This window comes from Mustelus asterias, chromosome 14 (assembly GCF_964213995.1).
Source record: "Mustelus asterias chromosome 14, sMusAst1.hap1.1, whole genome shotgun sequence".
NCBI classification, from domain to species: domain Eukaryota; kingdom Metazoa; phylum Chordata; class Chondrichthyes; order Carcharhiniformes; family Triakidae; genus Mustelus; species Mustelus asterias.
The window spans coordinates 1,094,649-1,110,274 of NC_135814.1; the positions used below are offsets into that span (position 1 = coordinate 1,094,649).

A 15,626-nucleotide genomic window follows, 5' to 3' on the forward strand; every position below is an offset into this window, starting at 1 on the left:
TTCTGGGTGGCTCCAGGGAGCAGAGGATGCAATGGGCTCTCAGTGGGAGGGTGGGGGTGGATGGGGGGGATGGATGGGCTCTGGGTGGGGGGGGATTGGATGGGCTCTGGGTGGGGGGGGCGGTGGATGGGCTCTGGGTGGGGGGTTGGGGGTGGATGGGCTCTGGGTGGGGGGGGTTGGGGGTGGATGGGCTCTGGGTGGGGGGGGTGGATGGGCTCTGGGTGCGGGGGTTGGGGGTGGATGGGCTCTGGGAGCGTGTTGTGATAGACACAGGATGGGGGGATGGGTTGGTTGGTGACGACCTTGGTGAAGGGGTGGGGGCATGGGTGATGGGGGTGGGGGGGGGGGGGTGTGGGGGACGTTGGGGATATTCTGCTGGTGGGGGGTTGGGTGAAGAGGGAGGGTCCCAGGGTTCGGGGTTTGCCGGTGCAGGGAGTGGGCAGGTTAATCTGGTGAGTTTGTTAATGACCCGAACAGTTTCTTGCTGTGTTGAAGGTGAACTCGGAGTTCTATGTGGGATGGCTCGATTACTGGGGAGTGGAGCATTCCATTGTTCCGATTGAAAATGCCACCAGAATGCTGGAGGACATGTTACAGCTCGGAGCCAATGTGAATATGTAAGCAAATTTCCTTTAAATACCAACGAGCAGCACATTTATCACTCGGACCACCGCCCCTCGGAACTCTCCGCTATCCCCGACTCTCGGGCTGTTCTCATTCTGTCGTTCCAATTCACAATCCCGCCATCAGCAACTGCGTCTTTCCCTCACAACTTCACCACCCCTCCCCCCCATCCCCCCTCCCCCCGCCTCCCATCCCCCCTCCCCCCGCCTCCCATCCCCCCCTCCCCCCGCCTCCCATCCCCCCTCCCCCCCCGCCCCTCCCCCTCCCCCCTCCCCCCCCCCTCCCCCCCGCCCCTCCCTCCCCCCCCCGCCTCCCATCCCCCCCTCCCCCCGCCTCCATCCCCCCTCCCCCCGCCTCCCATCCCCCCCTCCCCCCGCCTCCCACCCCCCACCCCCCCACCCTCCCCCCCACACCCCCACCCCCCCACCCTCCCACCCCCCACACCCCACCCCCCCACCTCCCACCCCCACCCCCCCACCCTCCCACCCCACACCCCCCCACCCTCCCACCCCCACACCCCCCCACCCTCCCACCCCCCGCCCACCCTCCCCCCCCCCACCCCTCCCACCCCCCACCCCCCCCCCTCCCCCCCACCCCCCCCCCTCCCCACCCCACCCCCCCTCCCCCCCACCCCCCCTCCCTCCCCCCCCACCCCCCCCCACCCCCCCTCCCTCCCCCCCACCCCCCCTCCCCCCCCCCCACCCTCCTCCACCCCCCACCCCCCCCCACCCTCCCTCCCACCCCCACCCCCCCACCCTCCCCCTCCCCCCACCCCCCCACCCTCCCTCCCACCCCCCCACCCTCCCTCCCACCCCCCCACCCTCCCTCCCACCCCCACCCCCCACCCTCCCTCCCACCCCCCACCCCCCCACCCCACCTCCCACCCCCCCACCCTCCCTCCCACCCCCCCACCCTCCCTCCCACCCCCCACCCCTCCCCTCCCCCCCCCCCACCCTCCCTCCCACCCCCCTCCCTCCCTCCCCCCCCCCACCCTCCCCCCACCCCCCTCCCCCCCCACCCCTCCCTCCCACCCCCCCACCCTCCCTCCCACCCACCCCCCCACCCCTCCCTCCCACCCACCCCCCCACCCTCCCCACCACCCCCCCCCCCTCCCCACCCACCCCCCACCCTCCCTCCCACCCACCCCCCACCCTCCCTCCCACCCACCCCCCACCCACCCCTCCCCACCCCCCCCCTCCCACCCCCCCACCCTCCCTCCCACCCCCCCACCCCTCCCTCCCACCCCCCCACCCTCCCTCCCACCCCCCACGCCCCTCCGTCCCTCCCCCCTCCACACCCCCTCCCATCCCCCCTCCCCTCCTCCCCCCCCACCCCTCTCTCCCCTCCCACCCCCCCACCCCTCCCACCCCCCCCCCACCCCCTCCCACCCCCCCCACCCCTCTCTCCCCTCCCACCCCCCTCCCTCCTCCCACCCCTCCCTCCCTCCTCCCACCCCTCCCTCCCTCCTCCCACCCCTCCCTCCCTCCCTCCTCCCACCCCTCCCTCCCTCCTCACCCCTCCCTCCCTCCTCCCACCCCTCCCTCCCTCCTCCCACCCCTCCCTCCCTCCTCCCACCCTCCCTCCCTCCTCCCACCCCTCCCTCCCTCCCCACCCCTCCTCCCTCCTCCCACCCCTCCCTCCCTCCTCCCACCCCTCCCTCCCTCCTCCCACCCCTCCCTCCTCCCACCCCTCCCTCCCTCCTCCCCTCCCTCCCTCCTCCTCCCACCCCTCCCTCCCTCCTCCCACCCTACCCTCCCCTCCCCTCCCCTCCCACCCCTCCCTCCTCTCCCTCCCTCCAGCCCCCCTTCTCTCTCTCTCTCTCTCCACCCCTGTCTCTCTCTCTCTCCACCCCCCCACTCTCTGCACCCCCCCCTTTCCACCACCACGTCTCTCTCTCCACCCCCCTCCCTTCCCCTCCCTCCTCCTTCCGCCTTCTCTGTCACTGATTCTCTTGCGGGGGCGGGGGGGGGGGGGGGGGGGGGGTGGAGGTGATTGGCTGACTCTGTCAGTGGACATTAAGAATGAGTTTGTTCTGTGTTATTTTTCAGGTACATGTTTGAAGGTGGCACTAATTTTGGATACTGGAACGGTGAGTATGGAACGGTGCGGTTGATTCCCGGGAAGGGGGTTTGTATAATTGCTGCAGTTTCCGGGAATGGGAAACAGGCTGATTGGGCAAGGTCCCTCCTCATTGGCTGTCAGGAGAAAAATGCAAAATCCTCAATTGGGGAAGACGGAATTGGATTGATTTTTTTGAAAGGGATTCTGTGAAGATGGAGCAAAGGTTCAGCAGACCCATTACCGGGATGGTGAGAACAGAGATTGGGTCGACTGGGCCTGTATTCACTGGGATGTAGAAGAAAGACGGGGGATCTCATTGAAATGTATAAAACTCACAGGCAGTGAATTCCAGATCCTAAATACTCGCTGTGTGAAGCACTTTCTCCATGTGTCTCCAACGCTTCTTTTGCTATTTAATTTAAATCTGTGTCCTCTTGTTCTCGATCCTCCCAATAACAGGAACAGTTTCTCTGTCTACTCTGCCAGCCCCTCATGATTTTGAGAATCTTTATCAAATCTCCTCTCAACCTTCTCCTCCAGGATAAACAGTCCTAACCGCTCCAAACTATCTTCATAGCTGAAGTCTGAAGTTCCTCATCCCAGGGATCATTCTCGTGGATCTTTTCTGTACATTTCCCAATGACTTCACATCCTTCTTAAAGTGTGACACCCAGAACCGTAGACAATACTCCAACTGAAATTGAGCTAATGCTTCATATAAGTTCACCACACCCTCCTTGCTCTTGTACTCTGTCTCCAATAATACTGGATCTTTTATTAACCGCCTCTCCACCTGTCCTGCTACCTTCATTGATTTATGCACTTAGACACCCAGATCCCTCTGCTCCTGCACCCTTTTGAATTTCATTTGCCATCTATCTGCCCACTCCACCAACTTGTTGATGTCCTTTTGAAGATCGACACTGTCCTCTTCACAGTTCACAATATTGCCAAGCTTAGTGTAATTTGCATGTTTTGAAATGGCACCCTGTACATCAAGGTGTAGATCATTATTACATATACCAGGAAAACAAGGCTCCCAATAGTGATGCCTGGGGAACAGCACTGCAACTCGAGTCTGAATAATAGATAGAGGTACCAGAAAAGCTGCTATGCTTAGAGTGGATAAGTCTCCTGATGCGGATGGTTTTATCCCAGATTGAAGGAAGTGGGAATGAAGACAGCGAAAAGACTTGTCATTATCTTCCCTAGATATGAGGGAGGTGCCAGAGGATTGGAGAGTGGCCAATGTGTCACCCTTATTCGACAAGAGGTGACTTTCCTCATAACTACAGACCGGTCAGTTTAACACCAGAGGTGGGAAAGTTTGAGAAAGAATCATCATTAAAAACTTCAGCAGACATTGGGAGAGGTTTGAGTGGATGAACGAGAATCAGTGCAGATTCGGAAAAGGCAGATTGTGTTGGATTATTCAAATGGAATTTTTTGATGGAGTAACAGAGGAGGTTGATGAAGGGGATGTGGTGGATGTTGTTTATCTGGATTTTAAGAAAGCTTTTGACAAAGTGCCACACAAAAGTCTGGTTAACAAAATGGAGGCTGATAGAAAAGGAGGGTCAGTGTCAGTTTCTTCAGGACAGAAAACAGCGAGTTGTGGAAAAGGATTGTTTTCCAGACTGGGGGATGGTAGACAGTGCTGTACCCCGAGGGTCGGGGATTGTAGACAGTGCTGTACCCCGAGGGTCGGGGATTGTAGACAGTGCTGTACCCCGAGGGTCGGGGATGGTAGACAGTGCTGTACCCCGAGGGTCGGGGATTGTAGACAGTGCTGTACCCCGAGGGTCGGGGATGGTAGACAGTGCTGTACCCCGAGGGTCGGGGATTGTAGACAGTGCTGTACCCCGAGGATCGGGGATGGTAGACAGTGCTGTACCTCGAGGGTCGGGGATTGTAGACAGTGCTGTACCCCGAGGGTCGGGGATGGTAGACAGTGCTGTACCCCGAGGGTCGGGGATTGTAGACAGTGCTGTACCCCGAGGGTCGGGGATTGTAGACAGTGCTGTACCCCGAGGGTCGGGGATGGTAGACAGTGCTGTACCCCGAGGGTCGGGGATTGTAGACAGTGCTGTACCCCGAGGATCGGGGATGGTAGACAGTGCTGTACCTCGAGGGTCGGGGATTGTAGACAGTGCTGTACCCCGAGGGTCGGGGATGGTAGACAGTGCTGTACCCCGAGGGTCGGGGATTGTAGACAGTGCTGTACCCCGAGGGTCGGGGATTGTAGACAGTGCTGTACCCCGAGGGTCGGGGATTGTAGACAGTGCTGTACCCCGAGGGTCGGGGATTGTAGACAGTGCTGTACCCCGAGGGTCGGGGATGGGACCATGGCTTTGTTCCTTATGTATAAATGACTTGTATATTGGAATTTAGAATAAAATTTCAAAATTTGTCAATGATACTGAACTTAGATTAAAAGCAGAAAATGCTGAATCTAGCGGTATCGATACAGAGGGAACGGAGTTAGGGTGCGGTTTACCAGCTCCGCTGTTCTGCTCCAGTAGCGCAGTGGTGTGGGAAATGTTAGTGGGAGGACAAAACAGGAATCGCGATTGGCTGGGCGTCCAGGCCATGATTTATGACGTGATTAGGGTTATGCTGGGGAAGAGCGCGAGGCTGATTTAAATATTCATGGTCTAAATTCAATCTAGCGTACTCGGGACTCAATTGTCCGGGTTCACTTATGTTTCACACCTCGCCAGTGGAGGTCCACACCAGCGGCGATCACAGCTGGTTCCCAGCAATCGGGGCCTATGTGATGACCTCGCTGGTGGGACCAGAGGTTGTTGAACAAAGAACAATACAGCACAGGAACAGGCCCTTCGGCCCTGCAAGCCCGTGTCGCTCCCTGGTCCAAACTAGACCATTCTTTTGTATCCCTCCATTCCCACTCCATTCATGTGGCTATCTAGATAAGTCTTAAACGTTCCCAGTGTGTCCGCCTCCACCACCTTGCCTGGCAGCGCATTCCAGGCCCCCACCACCCTCTGTGTAAAATACGTCCTTCTGATATCCGTGTTAAACCTCCCCCCCTTCACCTTGAACCTATGACCCCTCGTGAACGTCACCACCGACCTGGGAAAAAGCTTCCCACCGTTCACCCTATCTATGCCTTTCATAATTTTATACACCTCTATTAGGCTGCCCCTCATCCTCTGTCTTTCCAGTGAGAACAACCCCAGTTTACCCAATCTCTCCTCATAACTAAGCCCTTCCATACCAGGCAACATCCTGGTAAACCTCCTCTGCACTCTCTCTAAAGCCTCCACGTCCTTCTGGTAGTGTGGCGACCAGAACTGGGCGCAGTATTCCAAATGCGGCCGAACCAACATTCTATACAACTGCAACATCAGACCCCAACTTTTATACTCTATGCCCCGTCCTATAAAGGCAAGCATGCCATATGCCTTCTTCACCACCTTCTCCACCTGTGACATCACACCCAGGTCCCTCTACATATCTACACCCTTTATGGTTCTGTCATTTATCGTATAGCTCCTCCCTACGTTAGTTCTACCAAAATGCATCAGTTCGCATTTATCTGGATTGAACTCCCATCTGCCATTTCTTTGCCCAAATTTCCAGCCTATCTGTATCCTTCTGTAGTCTCTGACAATGCTCCTCACTATCTGCAAGTCCAGCCATTTTCGTGTCGTCCGCAAACTTACTGATCACCCCAGTTACACCTTCTTCCAGATCGTTTATATAAATCACAAACAGCAGAGGTCCCAATACAGAGTCCTGCGGAACACCGTGTAATGTGAATGGGCAAGAGTGAGTGCGAGTGTGCATGTATTTGTGTGAGTACAGGAGGGTGAGTGAATGGAGCAGGGTGGGGGTTGATGGAGGAAACATTGTCAAGATACTGACTAGTTCCTCCTTCATTAGGTGCTGACTACAACACCAAGTATCGGCCAATCACCACCAGTTACGATTACAATGCCCCCCTGTCTGAAGCAGGAGATCCAACAGAGAAGTTTTACGCATTGCGAGAAGTGATCAGTAAGGTACAGCTCAGTGACACTCGCACACACACAATCCCTGGGAGGGATCATTGGGGTCCCTGGACAGGCTGAGTCTGATACGGGAGGGGGGCATTCTAGCTGTGGGGAGCTTGAGGATAGAGGATGTGATGATGCGATGGGAATAACGAGGATTTAGGTTTCAAAGCGCTTGTTACAAAAAAGAGATTTCAAATGTAACCATTACTGTCAATCAGGAAAAGTGACACCGATTTCTGCACAGCAAGATCCCACCAACAACAATGGCTGCATTCACAGTTAACTGGCTGTTCACTGTTTCAGTAAGAATGGTAGTCAGTGTGTTAGTTCCTCACAACTGGCTCAGTTCACAATCTCATCCCAAAATCTGCCTCTCCAACTGCGCAGTACTCCCTCAGTACTGACCCTCTGACAGTGCGGCACTCCCTCAGTACTGACCCTCTGACAGTGCGGCACTCCCTCAGTACTGACCCTCTGACAGTGCAGCACTCCCTCAGTACTGACCCTCTGACAGTGCGGCACTCCCTCAGTACTGACCCTCTGACAGTGCGGCACTCCCTCAGTACTGACCCTCTGACAGTGCGGCACTCCCTCAGTACTGTACTCGGGATTTCAGCACAGATTTGATTTGAAGATTATGAGAGGCATGGACAGAGTGGATAGTCAGAAGCTTTTTCCCAGGGTGGAAGAGTCAATTACTAGGGGGCACAGGTTTAAGGTGTGAGGGGCAAGGTTTAAAGGAGATGTACGAGGCAGATTTTTTACACAGAGAGTACTGGGTGCCTGGAACTCATTGCCGGGGGAGGTAGTGGAAGCAGATACGGTAGTGACTTTTAAGAGGTGCCTGGACATACAGGAATAGGATGGGAATAGAGGGATATGGGCCCCGGAAGGGAAGGGAGTTTTAGTTCAGTCGGGCAGCATGGTCGGTGCAGGCTTGGAGGGCCGAAGGGCCTGTTCCTGTGCTGTAATTTTCTTTGTTCTTTGAATCCACAACATTCTGACTAGACGTGAGCAACAGACTTACAGAAGATAATATGAGCTAACCCTATTCTTTCCACACTCTGACTCTCCAATCCACCACTCCTCATTGCAATGTAGTGAGACAAGTTTTACTCTGTATCTAACTCCGTGCTGTACCTGGCCTGGGAGTGTTTGATGGGGACAGTGCAGAGGGAGCTTTACTCTGTATCTAACCCCGTGCTGTCCCTGTCCTGGGAGTGTTTGATGGGGACAGTGTAGAGGGAGCTTTACTCTGTATCTAACTCCGTGCTGTACCTGGCCTGGGAGTGTTTGATGGGGACAGTGTAGAGGGAGCTTTACTCTGTATCTAACCCCGTGCTGTACCTGTCCTGGGAGTGTTTGATGGGGACAGTGTAGAGGGAGCTTTACTCTGTATCTAACCCCGTGCTGTCCCTGTCCTGGGAGTGTTTGATGGGGGACAGTGTAGAGGAAGCATTACTCTGTATCTAACCCCGTGCTGTACCTGGCCTGGGAGAGTTTGATGGGCATGATGTGGAGATGCCGGCGTTGGACTGGGGTGAACACAGTTAGAGTTTTAACAACACCAGGTTAAAGTCCAACAGGTTTATTTGGTAGCAAATACCATTCGCTTTCGGAGCGCTGCTCCTTCGTCAGATGGAGTGGAAATGTGCTCTCAAACAGGGCACAGAGACACAAAAATCAAGTTACAGAATACTGATTAGAATGCGAATCCCTACAACCAGCCAGATCTTAAAGATACAGACAATGTGGGTAGAGGGAGCATTAAGCACAGGTTAAAGAGATGTGTATTGTCTCCAGACAGGACAGCCTGCAAGTCCAGGAGGCAAGCTGTGGGGGTTACTGATAATGTGACATAAATCCCATGCTGTATCTGCCCTGGGAGTGTTTGATGGGGACAGTGTAGAGGGAGCTTTTCTCTGTATCTAACCCCATGCTGAATACTACAGGCCACCCAACAGCCCACGGGAAGTGGAGGAAAGGATATGTCAGGGGATTCTGGATATATACAGAAAAAAATAGGGTTGTTGTAGTGGGAGACTTCAATTTCCCTGGTATAGACTGGAAAGTGCTTAGGGCTGGGGGTCTGGGCGGGGAGGAATTTGTAAAATGCGTACTGGAAGGTTCTTTGGAACAGTATGTAGATAGCGCAACTAGAGAGGGGGCTATACTGGATCTAGTTCTGGGAAATGAGCCCGGTCAGGTCGTCAAAGCTTTGGTAGGGGAACATGTGGCAAATAGTGACCACAACTCTGTTAACTTTAGGATAGTAATGGACAAGGATGAGTGTTGTCCTAAGGGTAGGGTGCTAAACTGGGGGAAGGCTAACTATAGCCGGATTAGGCAGGAATTGGTGGCCGTTGATTGGGAGAGGCTGTTCGGGAGTAAGTCCACGTCTGGCATGTGGGAGTCTTTTAAGGAACAGTTGATAAGGCTGCAAGACAGGCATGTGCCTGTAAAAAGGAAGGATAGGAAAGGTAGGATTCGAGAGCCGTGGATAACCAGGGAAATTGAGGATCTGATCAAAAAGAAAAGAGAGGCGTACGTAAGGTCCAGGCAACTGAAAACAGATGGAGCTCTGGAGGAATACAGAGAGAGTAGGAAAGAACTCAAAACGGGGAGTTAGAAGGGCAAAAAGAGGTCACGAAATGTTCTTGGCAGGCAGGATTAAGGAGAACCCTAAGGCATTTTATTCATATGTTAAGAACAAAAGAGTTCTTAGAATCTTAGAATCCCGACACCACAGAAAGAGGCCATTCGGCCCATCGAGTCTGCACCGACCACGATCCCACCCAGGCCCTACCCCCATATCCCTAGATATTTACCCACTAATCCCTCGAACCTACACATCCCAGGACACTAAGAGCAATTTTTTTTAGCATGGCCAATCAACCTAACCCGCACATCTTTGGACTGTGGGAGGAAACCAGAGCACCCGGAGGAAACCCACGCAGACTCGAGGAGAATGTGCAAACTCCACACAGACAGTGACCCAAGCCGGGAATCGAACCCAGGTCCCTGGAGCTGTGAAGCAGCAGTGCTAACCACTGTGCTACCGTGCCGCCCACGTTGTCAGGGAAAAAGGTATCAGGGGAAATAGTCGGATCTCTCAGGGACAAAGGAGGGGAATTATGCTTAGAACCCAAGGGAATAGGGGAGATCCTAAGAACATAAGAACATAAGAAATAGGAGTAGGAGTAGGCCATCTAGCCCCTCGAGCCTGCCCCGCCATTCAATAAGATCATGGCTGATCTGACGTGGATCAGTACCACTTACCCGCCTGATCCCCATAACCCTTAATTCCCTTACCGATCAGGAATCCATCTGTCCGCGCTTTAAACATATTCAGCGAGGTAGCCTCCACCACCTCAGTGGGCAGAGAATTCCAGAGATTCACCACCCTCTGGGAGAAGAAGTTCCTCCTCAACTCTGTCTTAAACCGACCCCCCTTTATTTTGAGGCTGTGTCCTCTAGTTTTAACTTCCTTACTAAGTGGAAAGAATCTCTCCGCCTCCACCCTATCCAGCCCCCGCATTATCTTATAAGTCTCCATAAGATCCCCCCTCATCCTTCTAAACTCCAACGAGTACAAACCCAATCTCCTCAGCCTCTCCTCATAATCCAAACCCCTCATCTCCGGTATCAACCTGGTGAACCTTCTCTGCACTCCCTCCAATGCCATGAATACTTTGCATCGGTATTCACAAAGGAGAGGGACTTGTTGACTGGGAGTGTCTCAGAGGGAGGTGTTGACCCGTTAGAGAAAATCTCCATTACAAGGGAGGAAGTGTTAGGTTTTTTAGGTAACATTAAAACTGACAAATCCCCAGGGCCTGATGGCATCTATCCTAGACTGCTCAGGGAGACAAGAGATGTAATTGCTGGGCTTCTGACGGAAATCTTTGTCTCTTCATTGGACACAGGTGAGGTACCTGAGGATTGGAGGATAGTGAATGTGGTACCGTTATTTAAGAAGGGTAGCAGGGATAACCTGGGTAATTATAGGCCAGTGAGCTTGACGACTGTGGTAGGGAAGTTGTTGGAAAGGATTCTTAGAGACAGGATGTATGCGCATTTAGAACGGAACTCTCTCATTAGTGACAGACAGCTTGGTTTTGTAAGAGGGAGGTCGTGCCTTACAAATTTGGTGGAGTTTTTTGAGGAAGTGACAAAAACGGTTGACGAAGGAAGGGCCATGGATGTCGTCTATATGGATTTCAGTAATGCATTTGACAAAGTCCCTCGTGGCAGGTTGGTTAAGAAGGTTAAGGCTCATGGATACAAGGAGAGGTGGCTAGATGGGTAGAAAACTGGCTTGGCCACAGGAGAACCTCTACCTCTCTGGCTATGTCGAGGGCATCTTGAAACCCATTGTACAAAGAACCCCCAGCTTTTGTCGCGACACTACGGAAACTCAACACACATGGAGCAGTTGAACCAGGAGCGCTCCTCGTCACAATGGATGTCTCGGCACTCTACACCAGCATCCCCCACGATGATGGCATTGCTGCAACGGCCTCAGTGCTCAGCGCCAACAACTGCCAGTTTCCAGATGCAATTTTACAACTCATCCGCTTCATCCTGGACCACAATATCTTCACCTTCAACAACCAGTTCTTCATCCAGACACACGGAACAGCCATGGGGACCAAATTCGCACCTCAATATGCCAACATCTTCATGCACAGGTTCGAACAAGACTTCTTCACCGCACAGGACGTTCAACCGATGCTATACACTAGATACATCGATGACATTTTCTTCCTTTGGACTCATGGTGAACAATCACTGAAACAACTCTATGATGACATCAACAAGTTCCATCCCACCATCAGGCTCACCATGGACTACTCTCCGGAATCGGTTGCATTCTTGGACACACGCATCTCCATAAGGACGGTCACCTCAGCACCTCACTGTACCGCAAGCCCACGGATAACCTCACGATGCTCCACTTCTCCAGCTTCCACCCTAAAGACGTTAAAGAAGCCATCCCCTACGGACAAGCCCTCCGAATACACAGGATCTGCTCGGATGAGGAGGATCGCAACAGACACCTCCAGACGCTGAAAGATCCCTCATAAGAACAGGATATGGCGGCTCGACTCATCGATCAACAGTTCCGACGCGCCACAGCGAAAAACCGCACTGACCTCCTCAGAAAACAAACACGGGACACGGTGGACAGAGTACCCTTCGTCGTCCAGTACTTCCCCGGAGCGGAGAAGCTACGGCATCTCCTCCGGAGCCTTCAACATGTCATTGATGAAGACGAACATCTCGCCAAGGCCATCCCCACACCCCCACTTCTTGCCTTCAAACAACCACGCAACCTCAAACAGACCATTGTCCGCAGCAAACTACCCAGCCTTCAGGAGAACAGTGACCACGACACCACACAACCCTGCCACAGCAACCTCTGCAAGACGTGCCGGATCATCGACACGGATGCCATCATCTCACGTGAGAACACCATCTACCAGGTACACGGTACCTACTCTTGCAACTCGGCCAACGTTGTCTACCTGATACGCTGCAGGAAAGGATGTCCCGAGGCATGGTACATTGGGGAAACCATGCAGACGCTATGACAACGGATGAATGAACACCGCTCGACAATCACCAGGCAAGACTGTTCTCTTCCTGTGGGGGAGCACTTCAGCAGTCACGGGCATTCAGCCTCTGATCTTCAGGTAAGCGTTCTCCAAGGTGGCCTTCACGACACACGACAGCGCAGAGTCGCTGAGCAGAAACTGATAGCCAAGTTCCGCACACATGAGGACGGCCTAAACGGGATGTTGGATTTATGTCACATTATCAGTAATCCCCCCAGCTTTCCCCCTGGTCTTGCAGAATCTCACTAGCTGTTCTGTCTGGAGACAATACACATCTCTTTAACCTGTGTTGAATGCTCCCTCCACCCACATTGTCTGTATCTATAAGATGTGGCTGGCTGTAGAGATTTGCATTCTAATTAGTATTCTGTAACTTGATTTCTGTGTCTGTGCACTGTTTGAGAGCAGATATCCACTCCATCTGACGAAGGAGAAGTGCTCCGAAAGCTTATGGTATTTGCTACCAAATAAACCTGTTGGACTTTAACCTGGTGTTGTGAGACTTCTTACTGTGCCCACCCCAGTCCAACGCCGGCATCTCCACATCTTGGCCACAGGAGACAGAGGGTAGTAGTTGAAGGGTCTTTTTCCGGCTGAAGGTCTGTGACCAGTGGTGTTCCGCAGGGCTCTGTACTGGGACCTCTGCTATTTGTGATATATATAAATGATTTGGAAGAAGGTGTAACTGGTGTTATCAGCAAGTTTGCGGATGACACGAAGATGGCTGGACTTGCGGATAGCGATGAACATTGTCGGACAATACAGCAGGATATAGATAGGCTGGAAAATTGGGCGGAGAAATGGTAGATGGAGTTTAATCCGGATAAATGCGAAGTGATGCATTTTGGAAGAACTAATGTAGGGGGAAGTTATACAATAAATGGCAGAGCCATCAAGTGTATAGAAACACAGAGGGACATAGGTGTGCAAGTCCACAAATCCTTGAAGGTGGCAGCACAGGTGGAGAAGGTGGTGAAGAAGGCATGTGGTATGCTTACCTTTATAGGACGGGGTATAGAGTATAAAAGCTGGAGTCTGATGTTGCAGCTGTATAGAACGCTGGTTAGGCCACATTTGGAGTACTGCGTCCAGTTCTGGTCGCCGCACTACCAGAAGGACGTGGAGGCGTTAGAGAGAGAGTGCAGAGAAGGTTTACCAGGATGTTGCCTGGTATGGAGGGGCTTAGCTATGAGGAGAGATTGGGTAAACTGGGCTTGTTCTTCCTGGAAAGACGGAGAATGAGGGGAGACCTAATAGGTATGTACAAAATTATGAAGGGTGTAGATAGGGTGAACAGTGGGAAGCTTTTTCCCAGGTCGGAGGTGACGATCTAGAGGGGTCACGGGCTCAAGGTGAGAGGGGCGAGGTATAACTCAGATATCAGAGGGACGTTTTTTTACACAGAGAGTGGTGGGGCCTGGAATGCGCTGCCAAGTAGGGTGGTGGAGGCAGACACGCTGGCATCGTTTAAGACTTACCTGGATAGTCACATGAGCAGTCTGGGAATGGAGGGATACAAACGAATGGTCTCGTTGGACCAATGAGCGGCACAGGCTTGGAGGGCCGAAGGGCCTGTTTCCTGTGCTGTACTGTTCTTTGTTCTTTGTTCTGTACCTGTACTGGGAGTGTTTGATGGGAACAGTGTAGAGGGAGCTTTACTCTGTATCTAACCCCGTGCTGTACCTGTCCTGGGAGTGTTTGATGGGGACAGTGTAGAGGGAGCTTTACTCTGTATCTAACCCCGTGCTGTACCTGTCCTGGGAGTGTTTGATGGGAACAGTGTAGAGGGAGCTTTACACTGTATCTAACCCAATGCTGTACCTGTCCTGGGAGTGTTTGATGGGGACAGTGTAGAGGAAGCTTTACTCTGTATCTAACCCCGTGCTGTACCTGTGCTGGGAGTGTTTGATGGGGGGCAGTGTAGAGGGAGCTTTACTCTGTAGCTAACCCCGTGCTGTCCCTGTCCTGGGAGTGTTTGATGGGGGGCAGTGTAGAGGGAGCTTTACTCTGTATCTAACCCAATGCTGTACCTGTCCTGGGAGTGTTTGATGGGGACAGTGTAGAGGAAGCTTTACTCTGTATCTAACCCCGTGCTGTACCTGTGCTGGGAGTGTTTGATGGGGGGCAGTGTAGAGGGAGCTTTACTCTGTAGCTAACCCCGTGCTGTCCCTGTCCTGGGAGTGTTTGATGGGGGGCAGTGTAGAGGGAGCTTTACTCTGTATCTAACCCTGTGCTGTACCTGTCCTGGGAGTGTTTGATGGGGACAGTGTAGAGAGAACTTTACTCTGTATCTAACCCCGTGCTGTACCTGTCCTGGGAGTGTTTGATGGGGACAGTGTAGAGGGAGCTTTACTCTGTATCTAACCCCGTGCTGTACCTGTCCTGGGAGTGTTTGATGGGGACAGTGTAGAGGGAGCTTTACTCTGTATCTAACCCCGTGCTGTACCTGTCCTGGGAGTGTTTGATGGGGACAGTGTAGAGGGAGCTTTACTCTGTATCTAACCCCGTGCTGTACCTGTCCTGGGAGTGTTTGATGGGGACAGTGTAGAGGGAGCTTTACTCTATATCTAACCCCGTGCTGTACCTGTCCTGGGAGTGTTTGATGGGGACAGTGTAGAGGGAGCTTTACTCTGTATCTAACCCCGTGCTGTACCTGTCCTGGGAGTGTTTGATGGGGGACAGTGTCGAGGGGATTTTGCTGGGATTTTATATTTCTGGGGCTGTGACATATTCTGGCTGATTTTTTTTGTTCCTCTTGTGACTCCTCAGTTTCGAGATGTCCCTGTGGGTCCAGTCCCTCCACCCACAGTGAAGTTTGCGTACGGCAGAGTTAATATGACAAAGGTGAGTGTTTGAGTTGTGAATTGTCAGTGTGGCGCCTCACTCTGTGTCCGGCTAACGGCTGTTTTGTATTTTTCAGTACGGACCCCTGCTGGACTTCCTGAATGTGCTAGCACCAAAAGGAGCGGTCAACAGCACCTATCCTTTGACCTTTGAGCAAGTGCACCAGGTAGGAAGTCAGCTATGCATGGTGCTGGATGTTGATCTTGTTCCATGGGTCAGTTCCACACTGACAAAAGAACACAGCACAGGAACAGGCCCTTCGGCCCAACTAGCTTGTGCTGACACATGACACCTTTCTAAACTAAAGACCTTTGCCTCTATCTGGTCTGTATTCATAGATAGAATCATAGAATCCTACAGTGCAGAAAGAGGCCATTCGGCCCATCGAGTCTGCACCAACCACAATCCCACCCAGGCCCTATCCACATATCCCTTCATATTTACCCACTAACCCCTCTAA

At 53.3% G+C, this 15,626-nt stretch overlaps 1 protein-coding gene across 1 annotated transcript in view; it reads left to right on the forward strand.

Moving 5' to 3' along the window:
• The window catches only part of LOC144504025 (beta-galactosidase-like), a 98,760-nt gene that overhangs the window by 46,887 nt on the left and 36,247 nt on the right, over window positions 1-15,626 (forward strand). Inside the window, exons 8-12 of the mRNA XM_078229178.1 lie at window positions 496-617; window positions 2,673-2,713; window positions 6,592-6,710; window positions 15,092-15,166; window positions 15,243-15,332. Of these exons, the coding sequence (XP_078085304.1) occupies window positions 496-617; window positions 2,673-2,713; window positions 6,592-6,710; window positions 15,092-15,166; window positions 15,243-15,332 (447 nt within the window). The remainder of the gene's footprint in view (window positions 1-495; window positions 618-2,672; window positions 2,714-6,591; window positions 6,711-15,091; window positions 15,167-15,242; window positions 15,333-15,626) is intronic.